General features: G+C 38.7%; 1 protein-coding gene across 8 annotated transcripts in view; it reads left to right on the top strand.

Annotated features, from left to right (window-relative positions):
• LOC144980246 (coiled-coil domain-containing protein 180-like) overlaps positions 1–13,637 on the top strand; it is a gene marked incomplete at its 5' end in the record, with an annotated part of 129,694 nt that extends 116,057 nt beyond the window's left edge. For all 8 annotated transcript variants that reach the window (XM_078927869.1, XM_078927868.1, XM_078927867.1 and 5 more), the window contains 1 exon segment: positions 11,352–13,637. In XM_078927869.1, the coding sequence (XP_078783995.1) occupies positions 11,352–11,480 (129 nt within the window).
• Positions 13,638–14,293: the final 656 nt, after the last annotated feature.

The raw sequence follows: 14,293 nt of genomic DNA, 5'->3' as shown, positions 1-14,293 counted from the left end.
TTGAATTAAATTGAATAATTGAGCTTTTACATAGCGCAATATCCACTAAACGTATTCAAAGCGCTTTTCAAGAGGTCCCTAACTAACAGTAACATGTAACATGTAGAACGAAACATAACGCCTGTTAGACGATATTACAATTTTTTTTTTTCGACATAGACAACTCTGTTAACGGCCAGCTACTCATTTTACACCTAAGTACGGTGAGAGAATGTGAGTAAAGAGCCCTTTCCGAGGACTCAACTATGCGCCGAGCGAGGCTCGAACCCATGACCTTCCAATCAGAAAGCGCCTTTCATACCACTAGAACGCATAACCGCACAATTACATTTCATATGTGACCTAACTTCTCAAAATGGTATTATGTCTAAATGAATGAGATCTGGTCATGTTTGTCGGATGAAGGAGGGAGCAATTCCTGTCCAGCTATGTGGTCTAGTGGTATGACACTTGCTTTCGGATCGGAAGGTCCTGGGTTCGAGCCTCCCACGGAGCATAGTTGATTCCTTGGAAAATACTCTTTACTCACATCCTCTCACTGTACTCGGGTGTAAAACGAGCTCATTTTTTAAAAAAAAACGCTCAATCCCGAAAACGGCGCTCAGATGGACACCGCAGGGTAAACGAAATAGGGAAAGACCACTGGAAACTTGGAGAAGATCGGTGGAGAGACGTGACATGACATCATTTGTTTGGACCTGGGGTGAGGTCCATAGCTGGCAGAAGACAGAAGTCACTGGCAATAGGGGAAGACCATTGGAAACTTGGAGAAGATGGTGGAAAGACGTGACATGACATCCTTCGGTTGGACCTGGGGTGAGGTCCGTAAGCTGGCAGAAGACAGAAGTCACTGGCAATAGGGGAAGACCATTGGAAACTTGGAGAAGATCTCGTGGAAAAAGAGATGACATCCTTCGGTTGGACCTGGGGCAAGGTCTGTAAGCTGGCAGAAGACAGAAGTCACTGACGCTCCTTACTGTCTACCTTATGTGTTTATGAAACACCAAAGAGGAAGTAAGTAAGTAAGTATGTAAGAATAAGACCTGTAAGAGTGACTTTACAATTGAAATGTCACAAAATACGAACTTCGGGTCGTTTGAAATGTAAGAAATATAGTGCATGGGCCAGTGGGCGAAACCCTCCCCCCCCTGGGGGAGTTTTCGCCACATGGTTTTTCTGAAACAGCAATATATCTTGAGTATTAATCCGGGTGTTACCGTTTTTTCAAGTGTCATTTACGAGAGTTACGGCCCTTGAAAGGTCATTGGGTGCAATTTTTTGTGAAATCGTTTTTGTGCATAAAATGGTTGTTTATCACCTTAAAATTGTTTCACATACAATCAATAATGGAATTTTATTGTAATTTCTCATTTTTTGCCTCATATCATAAAATATTTTACAAAGCCATATAGCGTTTTTAAATCTTTGATGGCCATTTTCTCTATAATTTGAAAAAAAAATCTATTACAGTGTACTTGTTTCCCTTCAGATGAATAAACAAGAGGGATTTTGCACTAGCACAATTCAGGCATGCTTCAGGGACATATAATACAAATTAATCCGGGTGTTACAGTTTTTTCAAGTATCATTTACAGGAGTTATGGCCCTTGAAAGGTCATCGGGTGCAATTTTTCGTGAACTCATTTTTGTGCATAAAATGATTGTTTATCACCCTAAAATTGCTTCAAATGCAATAAATAGTGGAATTTTATTGTCATTTCTCATTTTTTGCCTCATATCATAAAATATTTTACAAAGCTATATAGGGTTTTTAAATCTTTGATAGCCATTTTCTCTATAATAATGAAGTCCCCAAAGGCTGTGCAATTGAAGCTGCATTTGAGAGTGCCTCATCAGAGGAAAGAAAACTGCAAGAAGCTGCTGTAACCTTGAGACATTTGATTCTGGATTCTTTCAAAGATCATTCACAAATGCCTTGGCCCCCCCACATCAGAGTATTTGCTATCTGCTCAAGACCAACTTCCTTCTGCTCTGATCAAATTTTTTACTACACTCCTATCCAAGCAAGGTGCAGGACATATGAGTAGTAGGTCTGAATGACTTGTACGTTCCATGGCCCAAGATGTTTGATCTAATGTCACTTGTGGACAATGGAAAATGCCTAAACATTTACTTCTGGGGATGACTGTGAGGCATTTGACTGGAAGTTTTCAGATTATAAACATCCTTAACCGCTTTGGACATTGCGCATCCCACTCTACTCTTTTGGAACTGGAGACTGCAATGTGCGACAGTGTTGTTGAATGCTCCACAAATCTTCCTTCTGCCGCATTGGCACATCCAAAAATCACCCATTTTTGCTGGGATAATTTCGATCTCACAGAGGAGACCACTGATGGGTCTGGCACCACACACTCTACTCATGGCATCATGATCCAAGAAATAAAAGAAGGAAACTTGGAAAGAAAAATAGAGCAACAAAATGTCACGACTGGAAAAACAAAGAAAAGGTCAGCAATTTTCAAACCCATCCAAATTCAGCCTTGCTTTGCAACTGGAAGAGCAGAACCTTCTCTGACTGTTTCCACAACAACAGTAGAAAACAATCAAGAAAGACAGCTGCACCAAGATAATTTTCTGTGGGTGTTCTGTAGGATGAAGTTGAATTCAGACGGAGAACGTTTCCCTGGCTGGAAAGGTTGGCTTTCATCAACAACTCCAAACCCCCAAAATGAAAATGAAACCAACATGCCTTCAATTGTTGAATATATGCCTGTCATCAATGCTCCCATAACTGAAGCAGCTACAGTACAGAAGGTGCTACAACTATCTTTGGAGGCAACACAAGAGCTTGGTCAGCCATATACATTTGTAACATTTGACCTTGCTGTAGCAAAGAAAGCTTACGATATTGTCTGGCAAAACCCACAGCTTTACAAAACAGTCATTATTCACCTGGGTGTCTTTCACACCATAATGTCATATCTTGGTGCCCTGGGAAAGCAAAGTGGAACTGGTTTTGAAGAAATTGTTACTGAAGCAGGGCTATGTGCACATGGTTCTATGGATAGGGTTATGAGTGGAAAGAACTACAACAGGGCTATACGAGTGCATGTGTCTGTTTTGGAGATATTAGATCTCTATAGAGACTTCTGCTTGTAAAATTTGAGCAGGACACGGATTCAAAACTCAGTAAAGACCTCATGTCTTACATAAAGGAATTCACCGAAGGAATTTCAAGCCATACAGCTAATAAAATTCTCCAGTCAACTGTGTATGCTGAGTTATTTTCCCAGTATGAAGCCTTCAAAGAGAGTGTCCGCTCAGGAAAGTACGGAAAAACTGCACAATACTGGATCCAATACATGGACAGAGTTTGGCTTCTCCTCCAGTTTCTGCGAGCTACAAAGACTTACTTACTTACTTATCCGAACCAGCGACCACCTGAGCTCTAGCCCTTCGGTCTTGTGCCATGACGTAGAAGTTAGACGTCTTTTGTAGTTGTTCCAGGTGACTATAAAGTTTGTTACTGATGCTTGGATTTGGTGGGAGGAATGTGCATCTCAGATCTTCAAGAGGTTGACATTCAAGCAAGTGGTGTGTTACTGTTTCATTGGGGTGTTGACATAGGGGGCAGGAGGGGATGTGTCTTTTGTAATTTTGCTTAAATGGTTGTTGAGCGGTATGTGTTGTGTTCTTAGTTGAAAGATGATGCTTTGCTGGTGTCTTCTGAGCTTATTTAGGCAATCAGTCTTTACAGGAGTGGTCATATGGGAAAACATACATCTACCCGTGGTGCTCATTGCCCAACTGTTCATCCATTCTTCTCTCTTATTTGTTTTGATTATTTGTTTCGCTGTGTCTAAGGATACTGGAAATGATGGTTGTAAAAGTGTTGATCCGAGTCTGGCTAGTCTGTCTGCATTGTCATTTCCTGGTATATTTGAATGTCCCGGTATCCACTGGAGAGATAAGTCTACTCTGTGTGTTGTAAGGAATTCATCTAGTTGAGATCTTAAACTATTGAACGTTGAGGAGAGTTTATCTAAATCGAGAGCTTGGAGAACCGATTTGGAGTCTGTGAAGATGACAGTGTTTTGAAGTTTTGAAGGGTTTAGCTGGAAAACAGAAGAGAGGTGTCGCAGTGAGGCTTCTATTGCAACTGCCTCTGCCTCGTAGTTTGAGCAGGAGCTTCCGCAAGAATTGTGGATTTTATCACAGGTTTTATCTGGGTATTCTACTACAAACCCATACCCAGCATTTTTAGTTCCTTTGTGGGCAGATCCATCTGTGTAAACATGTATCCAGTTGTCTGGGTATTCTTGTATTGTCTTCATTGCTAATGTTTGTATATCTGATTTGTTTCTATTTCTTGTTGTTTCTTCTACGAGGTTAGTCTTTATTTTTGGAAGTTTTAGTTCGGCGTATGGAGGTTTTTGACTGATTAAAAAAGATTTTTCTCTGTTTTCTGGGAGTCTGTGTCTTTCATTCAAGTTGTTAGCAATGTGTAGCAGGGATTTTTGTTTTAATCTTGTTCTTGGTTTCCATTTCTCTGCCAGAATTCTGTTTGGATGGTTTTCCTCTTTTCGTTTGTATCTTTCAACCATTTCAAGCACTGCTGATTCTCTGCGAAGTCCAAGTGGTTCCACATTAGTATGTATTTCACATGCTGCTGTGGGTGTCGATCTCAGGGCACCGGAGATGAAGCGAAGGGCTTGGTTTTGTACTCTGTCCAAGGTTTTGTGTGTGTTTTTACTACCTACATTTTGGAGGGCTAAATTGTAGTCCATGACGGAACGCACATAGCCTAAATAGAGTTGTCGAAGCGAGTTTTTGTCTGCTCCCCAATTAGTACTGGCTAGTCGTTTTAGTAACTGGAGTCTCCTTGTGGCTTTGATTTTTACATTCTGAGTGTGTTTGTTCAGAGATAGTTGTCTGTCTAACTGTATGCCCAAATATGTGGGGTTTTCTTCTTTCGCGAGTCGATGGCCTTGGATGGAGAGTGTTATTTCTTTCTTGGAAACAGGATGGCTCTTAGTAAATATAGAGTAGACTGTTTTATTGCAATTTACTTTTAATTTCCATTTATCACAGAAGGTGTTTAAGCTTTCTAAATCTTCATTTATTCTATTGGAGGCTATTGGTAGATGCTTTGTAGTATACCACATAACTAAATCGTCAGCATATAGGGCCTTTTCTGTCTGTAATACTTCTGGTAGATCATTTATAAAAATAAGAAAGAGAGTACAGCTGAGGCAGGATCCTTGTGGGAGACCTTCCTCTAATACTTCTCTGTTTGACAGTCCGTTATTAATTTTTGTTTGGATTGTTCTGTTACTGAGAAATTGTTTAATCCAGAAGTAGAGATTTCCATCAATTCCGTAGTCCATCATTTTTGATAACAACCCTTTCCTCCATACTTTGTCATAGGCCTGTTGGAGATCAACAAAAACCGCGACTGTATGTTTTCCATCTTGAAAGCCATCAATTATTTTTTGACTTAATCTAAACAATTGATCTTCTGTTCTTTGCCCTATCCTAAAGCCTGCCTGATATTTATTTAGTAGGCCACATGTCTCCAGCCACCAGTATAATCGGTTATTTACCATTCTCTCAGCGATCTTTCCAACACATGAGGTGAGAGATATTGGTCGGTAACTTTTCGTTTCGTCGGATGGTTTATCTTTCTTTAAGATTGGAATTATAATAGCATTTTTCCATCCCCTTGGTACTATTCCTGTCTCCCATGTTAGATTTATAAGTTTGAGAAGCATCTGTTTACCTCTCACGCTAAGATGCAGGAGCATTTCATTGTGTATCTTATCTGGTCCAGGGGATTTCCTTAACTTGAGTTTTTTCATAGCTCTGTGAAGTTCTGACATGGTAAAGCCCTCTTTGAACAGATATGAGATAGCTTTTGGGGCCTTTTCTTGATGTTTAAGGTCTTTAATCAATTTTTTGTCCTTTTCACTTCTTTTTGATGCCTTGTTTACTGAAGCAAAATGTTTGTTGAAGATCATGGCTTTTTTTTGGTCATCTACGATTGTTCCTTCTGTAGTTTTCATGGGCTTTGGGTTGGTTTTCGGGGTTTCATTGTTAAGATTATTAAGTAAGGCCCATGCTTTTTTCCCATTTTGATTGAGGTCAATATTAGCGCATGTGTCTGCCCATTTCTTTCTTTTAGCGTTGTTAATAGTTCTTTTGACAATTGCCGATGCTTTATTGTACTCAATCTTGTTTTTAATGGTTTTGTTTTCCTCTAAGTTTTTCCTTGTTTCCTTTCTTGCATTTACTGCTTTTTCAATTTCTTTGCTCCAGAAGGGTTTGTAATTCTGTCGACTACCTCTTGGAATTCCTGCTTTTGCAGCTGCAAGAATGGCTTTGGTGAGGGCTTCGTTTAAATGTTCTACACTTGATGTATCTGTAATTTTTGGAAGCTGGTCATCTAATGTTGCTGTGAAAACATCCCAGTTTGCTTTCTTGAAATTCCATTTGGATTTCTGCTCAAATGTTTTCTTCTGTGTTTGAACTGTTATTTGTGTTAAAATTGGTTTATGGTCACTGCCTATTTCATTCAGGACTTTAATGTGACAAGAATTCAGAAGGTCAGAGGAGATGATGGTTAGATCGGGATGACTCAGGGACATATGAGCTCTGTGAAGAAGGGTCGGGACTGAGTCTGCATTTTGTAAAATGGTGAGGTTGGTTGTGTTGCAAAGCTTTTCTAGTTCTTTTCCTGTGTTGTTTAAATTTTTGTATCCCCATAGTGGAGAGTGGCCATTGAAGTCACCAGCAATTATTGTGTTGTTGTATTGGGAACTGTTTAGATCTGTTAGGTTTATAGTACACCGTGGAGGGTTGTAAATGTTGTAAATGGTAAATTTCTTATTTAGGTGCCATAAGGTGACTTTCTGTACATCGGTTGAGTTCTGTGATGGTTTAGAAGTAACATCTCCCGTGATGTCATTTCTTATATAAGTAATAACACCACGGCAGTCGTCACATTTGCAGGTATAGTATGTATAACCAGCAATATATGGATCGCTATTTTTATACAAGGTTTCCTGAAGTAAAGCGATGTGAACTTCCTTTTCATTTAATAATTTCTTCAGCTCTGTCTTTTTATTCCTGATTCCACAAATGTTAATTTGTAAAATATTCAAATGTTTGTGGAATTTCTTTGTCCCAGTAGCTGACTTTTCGCGCAGATCAGCCTGGGTACTCACTGTCTGGCGCGGACCTTTTTCGAGGCGACGTCCGAGCTCGTATGCTTTCCTTTTGTTTGTCATGGCATGCTGGGGAGTCTCTGGTCTGTCTTCCCACCCTAACCTGTATTCGCTGTCAGCTGCATAACATCAGGAGTTGAACTGCAGATGCATGTTCCTCATATAATTAATTTTTATAGGGTTTAGTCAAGTAGCCTTCATTTCGTCTTTCCCACAGTCTCTTTCATGATTGACGGTCGCCCATTCCCCGCCACCTACTGTTTCCTGGCTTGCAGTTATCTATTTCAGTTAATCTTTCTGCTTAAAGGGCCATATTTCATAAACAGAGGATCGTCACGTCCTGGGTCATTTGTGTCGATGAGAGATTCTGTGGGCCTAAAACAAAGGGATACCATCCCTTTCCCCTAAAAATCTCAATTTTTTAAGAAGGATACATGATTACAATCAATCACAGATAGTCATACAGAAGACATGGGCCACAGGTCGACCAAAGAGGGAGTATAGAAGTGTTAAAGTTACAGCACTAGGAAACAAGTATGAGCTATAGGGGTAGATTAAGAAAAGTAAGGACATACAGAGGACACCACACTACAGAATGAGTGTGAGGTGGGTGGGTGAGGAGCAGAGCGTGTACCACTCATTGGTGGGTTCTGTCTCCTGCACCTTAAGAGGAAGGGGTCCCACCTACTCCCTAGCCCGGTTATACCGCCGGGGACTCGGTCGCGCCCATAACAAACTCAGTAGAAACGGGGAACACCACGGGAAGGTGCTGTTATGGACACAATAATGCATGAGAGGCCATATGCAATAATCTCTGTCAGACAGGATTACGCGGCAATCAATGCACCTGGAAATGAGAGGTGTTGGGTTCGAAATGCACATCAATTTCCTTTCAGCAAGCGGGACGTCCGGCCCAGACCTTGCAGCTCCCCAGCTACAAAGACAAACAACTTTCTTCTTCATATATCTTGTTTAAAAGAACTGTGCCCACTGCTTTTTACCATATATCACCACAATTATGCCAAGTATCTCAGTGTATATTTTGTGTCACTAGCCAACCTGATTCATTCCCACCCAGGGGGCAGAAGAAATGTTACAAGATAATGGATTTAGTGTCTCCAGATCAAGGACTAGGACGCCTGCTGGAAGAATAGCAGTTGATATGACCATTGAACAAACAATAAACAAACATGCAAAGACAAAAGGAGGTATTGTTGGGTTCAGCAAGAGTCTTCCAAGCTATTACCGTTGGAGTGTAACAAGACACAATCGAGCAGAATATGTATCAGCAACCCAAAGAATGATCAGCAACAACAACTGTATGGATATAGACACCCACAAAGAATTGAGCCTTGCAGAAAAAAGACAAAGTGAAAAGCGAGTGCAAAAGATCCTCCAGGCATTTTCAGCATTTATCAATCCCTTTGAAGTTGAAGATGGTCTGGTCAGTCTAGCTTCAGGAATGAAAGTGCAAGAGGATGTTGCTGATGACCTGCTAGCCGTGGAAAAAACAGGAAAAAGATTGTTTGAAAGTTTTGTTGAAAACAGACTGAAGGAAAAGACTGTAGAATTTCACAAGCCATTAGAAAGGAACAAGACCAAGACATTTGCATCATTGAGGAAAGTGGTAACAGTGAAAAAAGACATGAACGTGGTCAAAATCAAGACACAAAGAAATTTATTTGGCCAGCTTCTTGTTTTGTCCCAAGAGCACAGTGTTGATCTTCAAAAAGTTCTTCAATATCCTCTAACACCTACTCCATGGTCGCTGGCTTCATCAGATGGTTTACCTCTGAAGACCAACAAAGCAACTCTGTTGCACAAGCTCACGCCTGACAATTCATTAATGTTCGAGGATTATGCAAAAAAAAAAAACAAACACCGTTTACATTGTTGATGGCAATGCACTGTTACAAACTCTGTCAGCAATCCCAAATACATTTGGTGAAGTAGCCAAACTTACATTTTCCTCCTTACCACAAACAGCTTGTGTACACTTTGTGACTGATACTTACAAAGAAGATTCAATCAAAGGTTGTGAGAGATTGAGGAGATGATCTTCTTAAGATAATGCATACTTGTTAAGAGGATCTGAAACAACAGTGCCCAGACGTTGGAAATCATTTCTCAGCTGCGTTGATAACAAAAGATCCCTTATCAGGTTTCTCCTCAAGGAATGGGAAAGTAACGAATATGCAAAGAAACTGAGAAACAGGGAAATCTTCTTTGTCTGTGAAGAGAGATGCACCTTACTTTACAGTGACACGGATGAATTTACCACAGCTGTACCTTGTCTAGATCTCTACTCATCACAGGAAGAGGCAGACACACGAATTATACTGCACTGTCAATATGCTTCCCGCCAACCAAACTGTGAAACAATTGTTGTCAGATCACCAGACACGGGGGTCTTCTTACTTCTCCTTTCATTCTCAGAGACAATTGGAAAGATGTGTGATGCATTACTTGGTGTCCATGCATTCACAGGCTGTGACACAACAAGTTGCTTTGCTGGGCAAGGAAAGCTGAAAGCTCTAAAATTTCTTCAAAAGGAGGAAGATCTTAGAATTCTGTTCTCCAGATTTGGAACATCAGCAGCTGTTTCGAGTAATGACTGTCTCATGTTAGAGTCATTTGTGTGCAAGCTGTATGGCAAAACCTCATGCACAAGTGTCAACAAAGTGAGGTATGACATAGTTCGCCAGCGTTTCAAAGGAAAGAAAGGTACCATCTCATGCAGTGGTGGAATTGATCTGTGTCAGATGCCTCCTTGTAGTCAAGTATTGTCACTGCACATATCAAGAGCCAACATTCAAACTCTCATTTGGAGGAATGCAGTGTGCCAGAATCCTAGCATTCCAAAACCAGAGGATAACGGTTGGCAGAGAAATTCTGCAACTGAATTGGAAGTACAGTGGTTCAAAGATGCTTTCATTCCAGATGAGTTGCAGGAAATTGCGTATGAAGAAAGCTGCACCAGTACTGACGAAGATACATATGCCGAGGATGGTAGTGATAGCTTTGACAGTGATTTCCTTGACGACACTTCAGAGGACGAAGAGGATTTTGCTACTGATGATGAGGATATGTAATAAATTGGTGAGCATTGCAAACTGTTAAGGAGTAAAGCATGTTTGCAAAACACATAAGGATATTGTTTTTATGTACTTACTGCATCTTGAATCAAGAATCCCTTTTGAGTATCAATTATTCTTCATAATATAACAATGCGATTTCGTTCAAAAGTCTTCGGTAATGATGCTTCACTTGGGTTGTGAACAAATTAGTCTTTTTTCATGATATATCTATTGTTTTTACCACACCTTCAACTTACTTTTAAATGTGACAACTGGACATCAATACCATGTTTAAAAAGAATGAAAATTATGATGAATTTGGCATCCCACAAAGTGGAGAAAAATTTAAGGGTTGCGTACACTTTTAGTTTTTCCTGTGACGGAGAAATATGAAGGTTGTTGTTGAGGCTTGGGCCATAGCTTTCTTCAGTGCTACATTTTTAATGAATATGCTGTTTTTGGCCATATTTAAAATAATTTTTGTGTAAAACACTGAAATAGCCCATAAGTTTAGATATGACACTTCATGAGATTACTGACAAATTGTTTCAACTTTTTGTGAATCTATATAATATTTACAAATTGAAAGCTTGTGCACATAGTTTGATAGTATATTCAATTTCCTTCAGTTTGATACCCAATTTGCATGTGTTTGAATTAATATTGTAGTCTCCAGAGCCTTTGAAAGAAATGTTGTCTCTTTTTTGCAAGGGGACACAACTCACTTTTTTCAAAGGGCCATAACTCTCTTAAATGACACTTATTTTTACGGTAACAGTGGAATTTGTATGGCCAATAAGTTCTATTATTTGAAAAACATAGTGGCATAAACTCCCAAAGGGGGGGGGGGGGGGGGGGGGGGGTCCCAGTGGCCTAAGCACTAATATTATTTATTCTCCAAAATAAGGACTGGAAATTAACCCTCAAATTTCATATTTGTGTCTATAAATTCAATTTCCAGTCCTAGTTCAACATGCCGTAATACCGTTTTTAGATGTTGGGTTACATTTGCATGCGTATCACTTAATTTTTATTTTTAAAAACCATTTTATAGAAATTGATTTTAACAATTTTTTGTTGCTTGCAGGACTACAAGGAACAGTTTGAGCGTACCCTTCAGCAAGTGGTGAAGGAGAAAGAGAGACTGATGTTGTTGGAGAAACGCTGGAAAGCGTCTTGGGACTCGTCTGTGGAGAAAGTCAAAAACCTCTACTAGGTTTTGTCTTAAATACAAACTTGCAATAGAAAGCTTGTAAAACTTGGGTTAAAGCAAATCTCTTAACCTTCTCCTTCCCAGCCATTTTCAGGATTTTCCCCAATACTTCACACCCAACTAACACAAAATTATATTTTTTTTATCACTCAAACACAATAGCAGTAAAGTTCTTGCAATACATAATGCCTTTAGTGAAACATGCTCTACAACACAAGGTTCATTTTCTTTAAATTTTATGATGTACAAAAGAAATTTGAATAAGAAAAATGTTGGTTGTATCGTAACGATTTTCCTATAGTTGGTATGGAGAGGGTTAAGGGAAAGAGGATTAAATACAGCCAGACTGATTGATTCAGTTAGGTAAGCCAGGCATGTCTATTATTACCAAAAAATTCGTAAAATTACGACATTTTTTCTCCAATTTCAGATCTTTATGAGCATCTCTAAGCCATTATCTCTTTCAGCGCTGAGGCTATATTCGCATTTCCTTCACAAAATGGCTGACACCTGATTTAGGCAGCATGAGTTAGATAAGCTAAGACAAGGCAACATTCGAATTCGACGCAAAATCTCAATTAAAAACACCCCCTAGGGTCAGTTGAATGTTCTGATGAAAAAAGTGATACCATTGATTTAATTTATTTTTGCCTTTCAAGACCGGCCGCACTGTGAGGCCATTGGCCAGTAGAACAGATTCTGCTCTGGCCGCACAGGGCGGCCAATGGCGCTGAAAGAGTTAAAACATGGATGCGAGCACCGAAGTATCGAAAAGCTTGCCAAAATTTCTGACCACTCAAAAAAGGCTCCACACAAATAACAATTTTTAAATACTAAATACACTAACCAATAGCGGGAGAATTTCAAAGGGGAAACAGGAATTTACAAAATTTGATCTTTTTTTTGGGCAGTATACTACTATACTACACACCAACCACATCGACTTTCCTTCTTCTTCTTCTTCTTCTTCTTCCTCTTCCTCTTCTTCTTCTTCTTCTTCTTCTTCTTCTTCTTCTTCTTCTTCTTCTTCTTCTACTTCTACTTCTTCTTCTTCTTCTTCTTCTTCTTCTTCTTCTTCTTCTTCTTCTTCCTCTTCTTTTCCTTCTTCTTCTTCATATAAAAAAAAACACACTCCAAAAATCAGATAATGTCTAATAAAAACTTTTTGAAAATGAAAGTTGACGCCAGACTACATAATTTTAAAGATTTGGAAGTTGTGGTTTAATCGTTGTTAGGGTAAATTGTTTAATTTTAAATTTAACTTTAGTGAGTACAATTTTTATCTCCTTAAATTTACGAATTTTTAATTTTTATTTTTAAAAAAAAGTTTGCAGGTCTGTATCAGCTACTGTTTACGTTGGTGTTTCCATCTTTTGGAATCATCGTAATGATCTTTTGCTTTCTGTTTATTTATTTATTTGATTGAAAAAGATTCTATACACCTCGAACAACAACTCTTTTTTAAAACACAATTCTGGATTTATTTTTGATTTTAGTTCGAAGATTGTTCAATTGTGCGGCTACGTAGTCCTGTGGTACGTCACTCACTTTCGGGTTTACTCACATTCTCTCACCATACTCAGGTGTAAAATGAGTACCTGATTGTTAACAGCGTTGCCTCTCTCTGAAAAAAACTTGCCGCCTGACAGGCGTGATGTCTCGTTTTCCATGTTATGCGTTGCTCTTGGTCAGGGATCCGCTGTCAAGCGCTTTGAACACGTTTAGCAGATATTGTGCTGTATAAAAGTTCAATTTGATTAAAATGTTGTTTTTTTGTTAAAGAAGTTTTTTTTTTAATTTCGAAATTTTAAGACTAGCTATAATCTGCAAAATTATTTTTGGTAAACTCAAAGGAAGCTCTCACATTATTAAGGTGATAATTATTAATGACGAAACAGATTTGTAAAAAATTATGGAATGAATTATATGCGAGTTAGTATTCTTTCCATATCTAAATATTTCAAATGATTTTCATGCTGCTTAAGATAAACCATACAATAAATCTGTTTCTCTGCTATATTGAAATGGGATTGAGCGAGTGTGAAATGTCTGTAGTTCTATAAATATTATTTCAAATGAATTTCGTGCTACGTATGATAAAAAATACAATAAACATATTTTTCTCTGTGATATTAAAATTTTGATTGAGTGAAATATTCATAGTGGTGTGCTTTTGTTGTTGTTTTAGTTTTTTCATTGTTTAATCTACTTTGGTGATAGATGACGTATTATTGTGTTTATATATTTTATTATGGGGCATTAATAGAGCACTTTGCCTGGGTGGGGATCCTACCTCACATAGTGGGCAGGGAGGTACTTGCTGTGTCTTCTATCCCCTCTTATCTGTTTTCCAATTGCTCTCTGTCTTTGTCTTGGAATGAGATCGCTTGGTTTTGTCCTGACCTTGGTCGGAGTCCTTGGCTGAGAGGGAAACAGTCGAATGCATAGTTATAGTTTTGGGAGATGATATTTTTTTCCTTGTAAATCATCTCTCTGTTATGTACTGTTACTCTTTTCATTTTTAACATATTATTAGTAAACATTTGAGTGTGTTCCTCTTAGTGGGATCTGTGCTTATGTCTGGATGAGACTTTTAAATGATTTCAAACTAAGTATTTTACTGGTGTGCTCTTGGAATCTACATCTGTTCCCAATTTGAACCAATTACCCTTTTGTCTTCCCTTTTCTTATGTGCTTTAATTGTAATTCTAGAACTTTTTACTATCCCGTTTTCTTCTTTTTTACTGGCGCTGATATAACCTTAATGTGTTGCAAGCGCCGTAAAACCCTTAAAAACAAAAAAACAAAAAAAAAAA

Source organism: Berghia stephanieae, chromosome 9 (assembly GCF_034508935.2).
Source record: "Berghia stephanieae isolate SIO BIC M18660-M18661 chromosome 9, UCSD_Bste_1.3, whole genome shotgun sequence".
NCBI classification, from domain to species: Eukaryota; Metazoa; Mollusca; class Gastropoda; order Nudibranchia; family Aeolidiidae; genus Berghia; species Berghia stephanieae.
Note: the sequence above shows the minus strand (reverse complement) of the source record. Positions and strands in the feature narration are given on the sequence as shown.